At 37.8% G+C, this 11,093-nt stretch overlaps 1 protein-coding gene across 16 annotated transcripts in view; it reads left to right on the top strand.

The window, feature by feature from the left end:
- The window catches only part of Mycbp2 (MYC binding protein 2), a 234,193-nt gene that overhangs the window by 118,695 nt on the left and 104,405 nt on the right, over positions 1-11,093 (top strand). For all 16 annotated transcript variants that reach the window (XM_031362810.1, XM_031362803.1, XM_031362817.1 and 13 more), the window contains 4 exons: positions 3,572-3,763; positions 6,289-6,495; positions 7,573-7,704; positions 10,604-10,782. In XM_031362810.1, the coding sequence (XP_031218670.1) occupies positions 3,572-3,763; positions 6,289-6,495; positions 7,573-7,704; positions 10,604-10,782 (710 nt within the window). The remainder of the gene's footprint in view (positions 1-3,571; positions 3,764-6,288; positions 6,496-7,572; positions 7,705-10,603; positions 10,783-11,093) is intronic.

Below are 11,093 nucleotides of genomic sequence, written 5' to 3'. Positions count from 1 at the left end.
GGGGGTGTGCCAACCTCTCAGAGGACAAGGGGAGAGGGAGCAGGAGTAGGGACTCTGTGAACGGGGGGGTAGGGGAAGTGATCGGGATGTAAAATGAATAAATAATAACAAAAAAAGAAAGTAAGTTACAGATAGCAATAAGCAATCTTTTCTGTTCTAAATAGTGTTAGCAAAATGGCACAGTACATATGGGTAATTGCTGCCAAGCACAGGTTCAGTTTGATCCAGACCCTCCATGGTGGAAGGAAAGCTAGCACTTAACACACTGTCAGAGCTCTGACATGCACACACCTCCACACATACACATGCACACACAAAATACATAAGAGATAACTACATAATGACATGGGTTCTATAGAATATGCTGGCATATTAAACATAGGAAACGTTTAGTAACTGCTTCTGCATTGTTAGAAAGCACTATAAAAAAAATCAATGACACATATTTTTGTAGGATCTCAGTAGAAATTTAAAGTAATTTAAGAGCCAGCATTAGAAAACATTAGCCTTATTAGTTATTATTGATTAATGCCAGGGAAAGAAATACTAAGGTAGTAATTTGTTTCTTGAAAATTAAAAAAAGTTAAAATCTTTTATTTTAAATTTCAATGATTATGAATATACTAATCTTAATATTATAGACAGCTGTTTGCAATTTAAATTAGTCTAAATATCTTTGTCAACCTTCTAGCAAATATTTATTGCATACTAATGTACTGTAATTTTAATTAGGTTAATTAGGCTATCGTTGAAGTGAGTAAAACATTTACCAGATATTTTTTGGTGATAAACTGTCATTTCACTACTGCTTGTTGTCAGTGTTTTCAGAGGGAACTGGAAGCATAATTGAAAAACTGAAGCTTTGTGTGTATTTGCTAAAAAGAAAGGCTAGGAGCCTTAATTAGACTTTTAAATATGCATCAGTAAGTTAAATAGCTGAATCAGGTATGGTGACTTGATATGACACGATTCAGCCCTCCAAATGTTACACTCACATTTAATATCAAGGTAAATTTATAAAAAAGTGTAAGTGTATATAAAAAGTGGTGACTACATAAAATATCTAGGCAAAAGGATACTTATTGGAAAAAAATACTGAGATAAAGTGAACATGGGTGATGCATTTAGGGATATTCAGACTAACACATAGTAATAATTAAGTATGTTTTTAAACTAAAGTCTTTGAAAATATACTACAATTAACATATATTCTTTTTCTTTTTTTATAACTTAAAATTTTTATACATCCTTAATTGAAATAGAATTGTGTCATTTTCCCTTTCCTCTCCTACTGGAGATTACACATTTTAACATTTTGCTGTAGAGTATGATCAACCATGCCTATAAATTCATATATTTAGAACATTTCAAATATTTAATATTTTAAATAAGTGTCATTAGCTAACTTCTCATTTATGGTCATGATTATTTCCCCCAGTTTAAGTTTCCAGTATGGAATGCTCCTTTTTCCCCTGTATCTTAAGTTAGTTGGAACTTGCATCCTTCTGCCTTAGTTTCCCAAGTCCTACAACTATTGGCATGTGCCCTTATCTCCAATGCAGAGATTCCGTCAAGGAAAATATGTTAAAGGTTTGCTAGAAACTGCCAGAAATCATTTAGAAAGCTAGTATTTCCTTACATTTGATGTGTTGCTGTCTGACCTGTCATATTGACAGATGCCACGCCCACTCGCCTACCCCGTCCGTCCGTCCGTCCGTCCGTGGCAGACAGACTGTAAAAGAGCAGCTTCTCGCAGTGCTTAACAGCTGCTAAACTAGAAATGAAACACACAGGCTCTTCTCCTGCAGACACTTCCTAAAGGAAGCACCCCACAAGTTCTCGCTTAGGACTCACTAGCGATTGAGTGTTTTTCAAACAGACTTTCTGGGAAAGTGAAGTTCCTGGAGAATGGAAAGATAGAAGGGGAAAACTAACTTGAGTTTTAAATAAAAATGGATTGTTTTAATTCCTAAAAATTATTAGGTTAGAAATTCACAAAGTATTGTAATTTACTCAGATGTTAATAGACTAATTGAAATATGAAAAAAAAAAACCTTTTAAGCACTTTTATGTATAGCATTAAGTAGTTTAGGAAGTAAATAGTATGTCACGCTGATGACAGTCCTGACTGATTCCTAAGTGGGTGATTGTTGCATGTAATATTCAAAAGCAGTCCACGCTATCTCCGGCTAAGCACTGGGCTGCAGTCTCCGGCTGTTCCCAGACTGGTATTGAGACCGCATGTTTTCCTTTTGCCAAAGCCTGGCCCACCAAAGTGGGCGCTGCGTCTCCAGAGCTCCGAAATCACCCTCTCTTTTCTATGGCTGGCTGCTGCCACGCCTGCTCAGTACTCCCAAATTTTTGCTGCTAGCTGGGACACACTCTCACAAATCCATGCTCTGCCATGGTTACCTTTCTCTGGGGCTCAGTTGAATAGCCTTAGAAGGAAAACACCAGACAATCTTAGTTTAGAATCAACAGATAACATAATTGCTGGGTGCAGAACTTAGCATCCTAAATTCCCCAACTATTCTATGTTAGAAATTACCAGGATCCCACCACTGAAACTAACAGCTCTTGCCTACTTTGTATCCTCCTTGCTCCCACCCACCAAAAGGAAGTTCCCTCCTCCTCTCTTCCCTCTTTCTCTCTGACTGGAAGGCCCGCCTCCTTCTCACTCAGTGATTGGCTTCTTGTATTTATTATTTTAATCAGTTAGGGGGAAAATTCCACTACAGGTGATTCATATATAAATTTGATTTGAGGAGAAAATGACTTAGCGTCTAGGCCCCTGATCATTCAAACTCTATTTTTTTATGAATATTTTTATGTATAAGGCAGGAATTTAGTTAGTATAAAAAAACTTATCCAGGAAATAAGAATGTGATTTTGAAAATTAAGTGATAGCAAATAATACCCCTGAGTCAGGAAAGTTGAGTCTTGACGGAAGAATTACAACTCTATACCAAACTGTGTGATTTTTTTCTAGTCTTTGGTGAAACTGAAACATTGATTGGTTACTGTGACCTCTAATGAACTTAACTTTCTCATTCCCTTCACTGTGTGTAAAGTGCATGAGACTGTAACAGAGGACCGAACTCTGTGTGAGGTAGCAGGTGGATTAGTAATCTTTGCAGTATTTGAGAGCAAATCTTTTTGGAATTTGAATTTTGATGAAATTCAAATTTCACAAATGAACTTTTCTATTGACAGAAATTGGGATTTTTGTTTTCTTTCAGAAATTGAATATAATAGTAGTTGCAAAAGGATTAGCTGTGTAGGAATTGCATAAATGTATAAACCATTTTTATAGAGACAAGTTTTCCTGAAGTCTTGTAGAAAAATATTTTTACATAGGATGACTAATTGTCTATCACATAGGCACAGATTTTAAACTGTCATGTAGTTAAAATAAACTATGTGAAAATGTCACAAGGCTAATAAAAACACATTTTGTAATTTATGAGAAAAAGGAGGAATAGTTCAGGTGTAGGAAAGAATTGTCCGCTGAGACCTCCTGTGGGCGGATGTAAGGCGGAGCTTTGCCTCTCTCTCCTGTCTCCTGCTGTAGAGTGAAGAGAACATCTCGGGGATGACGAGCTTCAGGGAGGTGCTGGAGAAGATGCTGGTCATAGTGGTGCTCCCGGTGAGAAACAGCCTTCGCAGGGAGAGTGAGCTCTTCTCCTCACACCTGGTCTCCAACACCTGCGGACTGCTGGCCAGTATTGTCAGTGAGCTGACTGCATCAGCCCTCGGGTCTGAGGTACGGAGCTAGCTCAGAACTGGGTAAATAGGCATGGGTTTCGGTAGAATGGTAAGCCTGTCTCTTTAAGACCCTGGTCACTCTAGGCTGCAAGATTTCATAGCCTAAAGAGGTCAGGCCAAACCCCTGGGTCAGTGAGGAAGCCAAGCTGTGTTGGGCTTTATCACCACTGACTTACAGTCCTTCTCAGCACTCTTCTAATCACACACACACACACACACACACACACACACACACACACACACACGCACGCACGCACGCACGCACGCTACGTGTTTTCTTTCATTCAGGAGATCTCTTTTATTTCTTTGAAGATTCTCTTCTGGTCTTCCCAAACCATCTACCCCCATCATCCTGTCTGTGGTAGGTTTCTTTCTCTTTTACTTAGACAATCTTAGCAAAGCTCCTCTTTCCCTTTAAGGCCTCTTCATATTGTCCTGGATATGATGATATACCTTCTTCTTAATGCTCACCTACCTCAGTCCTGTTCATGGCCTTTGTAAATGGCCTGTGCATTACTAAAGCCTACTTCTGATGGTTATTTCCTGTCAGTTTATTTCCCAAAGCAGCCTTGCACTCTTTTTTTTTTTTTTTTTTTACAGTATCATTCACCATAGTACATGCCTGTAATCCTAATACTCAAGAAGTAGAAACAGCCTGAGGACAGTGGTGGCGCACGCCTTTAATCCCAGCACTTGGGAGGCAGAGGCGGGTGGATTTCTGAATTCAAGGCCAACCTGGTCTACAGAGTGAGTTCCAGGACAGCCAGGGCTACACAGAGAAACCCTGTCTCGAAAAAAAACAAAAAGTAGAAGCAAGACGAGGATAGTCTGGGTTATTCAAAAAGGCTCTTCTTCAAAATGAGAAATGGAGAACAGTAACAACACACATACTTACCTTTCCATGTTGTCTCTTTATTCATACATTTTGGCTTCTTAGTAATTTCCAATTAGGTCAGGAATATGTGTTTAGAAAGGATCTTTGGGGGGTGGCGAGATGGCTCAGCAGGTAAGAGTGCTGACTGCTCTTCTGAAGGTCCTGAGTTCAGATCCCAGCAACCACATGGTGGCTCACAACCATCTGTAATGGGATCTGATGCCATCTTCTGGAGTGTCTGAAGACAGCTACAGTAAATTAAGCCAGAGCAAGCTGGGCAGGAGCGAGCTGGGCCGGCAGAGGTCCTGAGTTCAATTCCCAGCAGCCACATACACGATGGCTCACGGCCATCTGTACAGCTACAGTGTACTCATACACATAAAAATAAATAAAAATAAATCTTAAAAACTAAAAAAAAAGAGAGAAAGAAAGGATCTTTGGCTGTTTTTGCTGCTAGTCTAGCTCCGGATTTAAGGAGAAGGTCCTGTTTCTCATGAGTAAGGTAGAGTAGTAGAACAAGACACCTCATGTCCTTTTGCTTCTGCACAGCATATATGTACACAAAATAATAATTTTTTTTTTGCTTTCCTATTCTTTTATGATTCTATGATTCATCCTATTTTTACTTTTTAAACTCACTTTCTCAATCTCTTTCACTATGTGTGTGTACACATGCACACTTGTGGTATGTATGTGTATGTACATATAGGTATGCCGCACTATGTGTGTATATATGTAGAAACCAGAGATTGATGTTAGGTGTCTTCCTCAGGCCTTCTCTATCATATTTATTGAGACATGATCTTACACTGAATGTACAAACTCATCTATTAGAATGTTCAGAGAGCCCCAGGTTATATCTGCTTGTGTTCCTCCTACTGATGGGGTTACAAATATGCTGCCTTTACCACAGGTCTCCATGATTATAGTGCAGCTACTGCTACCCGAACCATTTCTCCAGTCCAATCCTACCCTTTAACTGCTTCCTCATTAATAGACCCAGATTATCACTGTATATAAAGTATCTATAGTCTTCTAGACAAAGTTCTTGTCTGCCTCATTATGCAACGTCATGAACTTGCACCAGCTGTTTTATTAATAGGTAATAAGTAATGTTTTGAGGTCAGGCTGGTAATAATAAACAAATGGTGTTTAAAGAACAAGACGCTCCAAAGCTTTGCTCTGTCTAAAGTTACATATACAAATTCATATCAAAGCTGGGCAGAATCTCTCTCTTATTATACCAAAGCTTTTGTAACTGTGGTAAGATATTTATAAAGTAAACGTTATCATTGTAATAAATCCCATGGGTAGAAATTGCACATCTTGGTCTGTAGCCATTGTAACAAAATTTAGGTATCAAATATTTTATGTTTGATAAATTTTGTGAGGTATTTTCCTCTGTCCACTGCCGTTCTTAGCTATATTTTATAACTTACCTGAATGTTTTAACTGATTTTGATGCTTCTGTTTTTTGTTTTTCTCCCAAAAAGGATTGTGGGTTGATTTTGAAAATCTTCTCTTAATATGAAATATATCATTCAAATGGATGTTTAATATCTAGCATGTGTCCACTAACTATTTTGTTTCAGTTATTACTTGTAATACTCAGGGTAACAACTGCTTATGGAATTGTGTGTTATTTCTAGGCTGATGGACTTAATTCTCTTCACTCTGTCAAAGCCAGTGCTAACCGATTCACAAAAACAAGTCAGGGAAGAAGTTGGAACACTGGAAATGGGTCCCCGGATGCAATCTGTTTTGCAGTAGACAAACCTGGAATTGTTGTTGTTGGTTTTGCTGTCTATGGAGGAGGTGGTATCCATGAGTATGAATTGGAGGTGTTGGTTGATGATGTAAGTATCACTCTTACAGCATTTTTCTCGCTTTGTGGTGATCACAGTTTACCATCTTCATAGTTTGATGATGTCAAACCTTCAGAAATTTAACAGATCACCTATATATAAACATTAAATTGGAATCAAAAGCCTTATGGTTGTTTGGAGCATTTCAGCACACTTCTTTCTTACTTTATTTTGTTTATTTTAGTTTTGGAAATATAGAAAAGCAGAGTTTTAAAAGTACATAGCTAAGCCTTTTATTCTAAGTCTTACGGGTTTCTTTGTTTGATTGGTTGGTTGGGTTTGCGTTGGTTTTATTTTTGGTTTTATTTACTTTTTTTTGCTGTTGCCATTTTTCATGATACTAGAACAGCGATTAGGAGAATACTGTTTCTTCTAACAAAGGCTACACAATTTTATCAAAGTACTAATAGAAAATTCTTACTAACAACAGAGTTTATTGATTGGTGCAGCTCTATTTTTCTCTAATATCAAAATTATTTTAAGTGTTTGAATTTTTACAAAGTATCTTTAATATGAGACAGAAAACACAAAAATAAGTCTCTTGTTATAGCATCTATTTGACTGATTCTTTTGATGAATTTTAATTAACATCTACTGCATTAGGCTCAGTGTTCAGTCGTTCCTTGAAGATGTTCAAATACTTCCAAGACCTAAGATGGTACTAGTCGATTTATGTTTTAATCTCTTCAGGAAACAAGATAAAAGTGAATAGCTTAGAGTATTAAAATCTTTATTTAGATTGTGTAAAGAAATACTAATGACTAATTTCAATTTTTAATACATTTATTTGTGTATGTGAGTGTGTATGCACACATGCATCTACATGCTAAATTGCACACGTAGAAATCAGAGAACAGTGTGGGAGCCGTTTTCCCCACCATGTTAAGGAGCTCAGAGACCAAACTCAGATTGTTAGGCTTCTTTACCTGCTGAGCTCTCTTCACCAGCCCATAACTAATTTTTTATACAAGGCAATAAACTACCTAAAGACATTAAAAAATTATAATCAGAATTGTTCCTATAATAAAGTTAACCATCTTATAAATGTTGTTTTTATATCTCCATTAGAGTGAACATGCAGGAGATTCAACTCATTCTCATAGATGGACGTCTCTAGAATTAGTTAAAGGAACTTATTCAACAGATGACTCACCCAGTGACATAGCTGAAATCAGACTTGACAAAGTTGTTCCTTTAAAGGTAATTCTCCCACATTTCTTTTTAAACTAAGAGTTAGTGTTCCACAGTTAAAGACAATGAAGAGTAGAGATGGAGAGGGTGCTCCGTGCTCCTGTGGGCTACTCCTGCAGAGGACAGAAGTTTGCATCCTAGCACCCATGTCTAGTGGTTCACAAGCAACACTCACTTCAGGTCCAGGGTACCCAGTGCCCTCTTCTGACCTCTTCAGGTGCCTGTACTCACAGGCATACACTCCCACATAGATATGCATGCATACTAATTAACAATAAATATGCATCTCTTGACTGTGGCTTCTCAGTTTTTTATCAGCTATGTTGCTTTAACTCCTCATGCATTTGCCTACTCTAATGTAATAGTCTAGGGATTGGACTATATCATGCTCTGGTCTTTACGTAAATCAGAGTCTGGTGCACTACGACAAATTGTTAGCTTGTATACTCAGACAGTTTCAGATTCAGAGTAAGACAGATGTAGCTTTTTAAAGGGGCTGTACAATATGAGTGAAAAGACATATAGTAGGATTTATTTAGTTTCAGTACTACTGCAGCATTCTTCCATGTAAGTTTTCTTAAATCTGGCATATCATCATTTTACTACTTTTGAGCCTCTTTTGTTGGTGAGGCAGACTAATCTATATTGTAGTGTTATACTGTTTGAGTAATGAGAGCAAAGCACAAGCCTTGGTATTGCAGAGTATTTAAACTGATTATGCACTAGTCTCCATGTTTCCAACTTATATTACACCAAAAATGCTTTAACAAAAACAGAGGCAGTCTTTTGTGTGTGTGTGTGTTCATTTATTTTTTATTAGATATTTTCTTTATTTACATGTCATGTGATTTCTCCTTTCCCAGTTTCCCCTCCAAAAAACAAACAAACAAACAAACAAAAACAACAAGAACAAACCCCTGTTGCCTCCCCCCTCCCCATGCTTGCCACCCCACCCTCTCTCACGTATTGGCCCTGGCATTCCCCTACACTGGGACACAGAACCGTCACAGGACCAAGGGCCTCTACTCCCATTAATGATTGAATTTGCAGTCCTCTACTATACACATGCTGCCAGAACAATCAGTCCCACCATGTATAGTCCTTGGTTGATGGTTGAGTCTCTAGAAACTCTGAGGGTACTAGTTAGTTCATATTGTTGTTCATCCTAAGGTGCTGCAAACCCTTCAGCTCCTTTGGTCCTTTCTTTAACTCCTTCACTGGGGACCCTGTACTCAGTTCGATGGATGGCTGTGAGCCTCTACATCTGTGTTAGTCAGGTACTGTCAGAGCCTCTCAGGAGATAGCTATATTTAGGCTGGCTTGTCCTTCCTTCAGTCTCTGCTCCATAGTTAGTCAACAGAGGAAGTCTTAAGAGTTAGTATTAATGGAGGCCAGAAAGATGACACAGCAGTCAGTTAAGAACTCTAGTTGCTCCTGCTGTGGACCAAGGTTCAGGTCCCAGCATCCACGTGGTATCTGGCAACTATCCATAATGCTAGTTGAGAGGATCTGATATCTTCGTTGAACTACTCAGGCACCAGGGATGCTCATGATGCACATGAATACATATATGTAGGCAAAACACGTACAAATAAATACATAAATAAGAGTATTAAGATTTATCCTTTATATTTATTTTCTAAATCTAAGCATTTGCCAAAGTAGATAAATTATATTAAAGTTATTTTTAGTGTTAAAGTAAAATTAAACTATACTTGATGCAAGTGAATCAATACCATTTCAGAATAGAATTTAAAGTTTAAAGTAGACCCATCAGAGACTTCAAAAATAACTTTAAGGGTTAGAGGTGCATCATATCAAGAGGCTTATTCCCGCATATAACTGTAGCTCCAGGGGTTCTAGATGATCATCTGTCCTCCACAGCATTGATCAACACCATCATGAAAGCAACTGGGTGGGGTGAGTTTATTTGGTTTACATTTCCACATCTATCACTGAGGGAAATCAGGGTAGGAACTCAAACAGGGCAGGAACCTGAAGACAGGAGCAGATGCAGAGGCCATGGAAGAGTGTTGCATATTGGCCTGCTCTTCGTTGCTTGTTCACCTTGCTTTCTTATAAAAGCCAGGACCACTACCCTGGGAGTGGCACCACCCACAATAGACTTGGTCTCCCACATCAGTCTCTTAAGAAAATGCCCTAGGGTTGCCTGCAGCCTGATCTTACAGATTTATTTTCTCAGTTAAGGTTCCTTCCTTTCAGATGACTACAATTTGTATCTAGTTGACATAAAACTAGCCAGCATAATTGAAAGAAAACTTACAAAAGCCTTGTGCGTCAGGAAGCAGGAGTGCGTGCACCTCTGTTATCCTGCATACCATACTGTGACACTTAGACACAGATTGTTTTTCCTGTGTTTGTGTGCATAATTTTGTCTCTGAGTAAATTTTTCCTAAAATAAAAATGTAATAGATTTCACAATTATGGCTTTAACATACTTAAATTATTTTAAAAGTTTAAACTGACCGAACAATGTTAGCTTGTATTAGTAGTTGTGTTACTAATATTTTATGCATGTAATTGAGCACAGGTCCTACTTGTAGTTGTTGACGGTCAACTATTAGTCTCACTGCTTGCCAGCTATGTTACTTTGGGCAAGTTGTTTAGCAACTGGGTCTCAAGTTTTTCATCTATCAAGTAATATACTTACCTACTGAGGACACTTGAATTAATCCATTTAGATCATATAAAGTATTTGGGACAGATTCTGTTATCAAAAGGTATTCAGTAAGTATTAGCTATTATAGTCATTAAAAACTCATTTAATGATATTATTCATAATGACCACAATATTTCAGTGTATTTGAGTAGTTTACTGCTCGAGTTCTTCCTGTAGTTTCCTTGTATTGTGGACGGATATAACATGCTTTATATCTTCATCATGAAGGAGAATGTTAAGTATGCTGTGCGCTTGAGGAACTACGGCAGTCGTACAGCCAATGGGGATGGAGGAATGACCACTGTGCAGTGCCCTGATGGAGTGACCTTCACCTTCAGCACATGCAGCTTGAGCAGTAATGGCACAAACCAAACCAGAGGGCAAATCCCCCAGATACTATACTATAGGTAGGTGCATTCCTAGTAGAGACGAGTGTTCTTCCAGTGGTGGGTAACATTTATAATGATATAAAATGTGCCCTGTTGGTAATGGAACTAAATTACACAGTTTATTTTCCTAACACATACTTAGTCAAACTCCTGTGAAGAATCCTCATTTTAAAATATAAATTCAATATTAACTATTAAGATGAATGCTTTTAAATTTTTGTCATTCTTTCAGTATCACTAAAGGTTTTTTTTTTACTGCCATATATATTGCTGATATTATTTTAATTCTTTGCATTTTAAAATACAAGTAGAACTTACTCTTTTTTTCT

This window comes from Mastomys coucha, unplaced genomic scaffold (assembly GCF_008632895.1).
Source record: "Mastomys coucha isolate ucsf_1 unplaced genomic scaffold, UCSF_Mcou_1 pScaffold9, whole genome shotgun sequence".
NCBI lineage: Eukaryota > Metazoa > Chordata > Mammalia > Rodentia > Muridae > Mastomys > Mastomys coucha.
The sequence above is the reverse complement of the archived record's forward strand: the minus strand, read 5'-3'. Positions and strand labels throughout refer to the sequence as shown.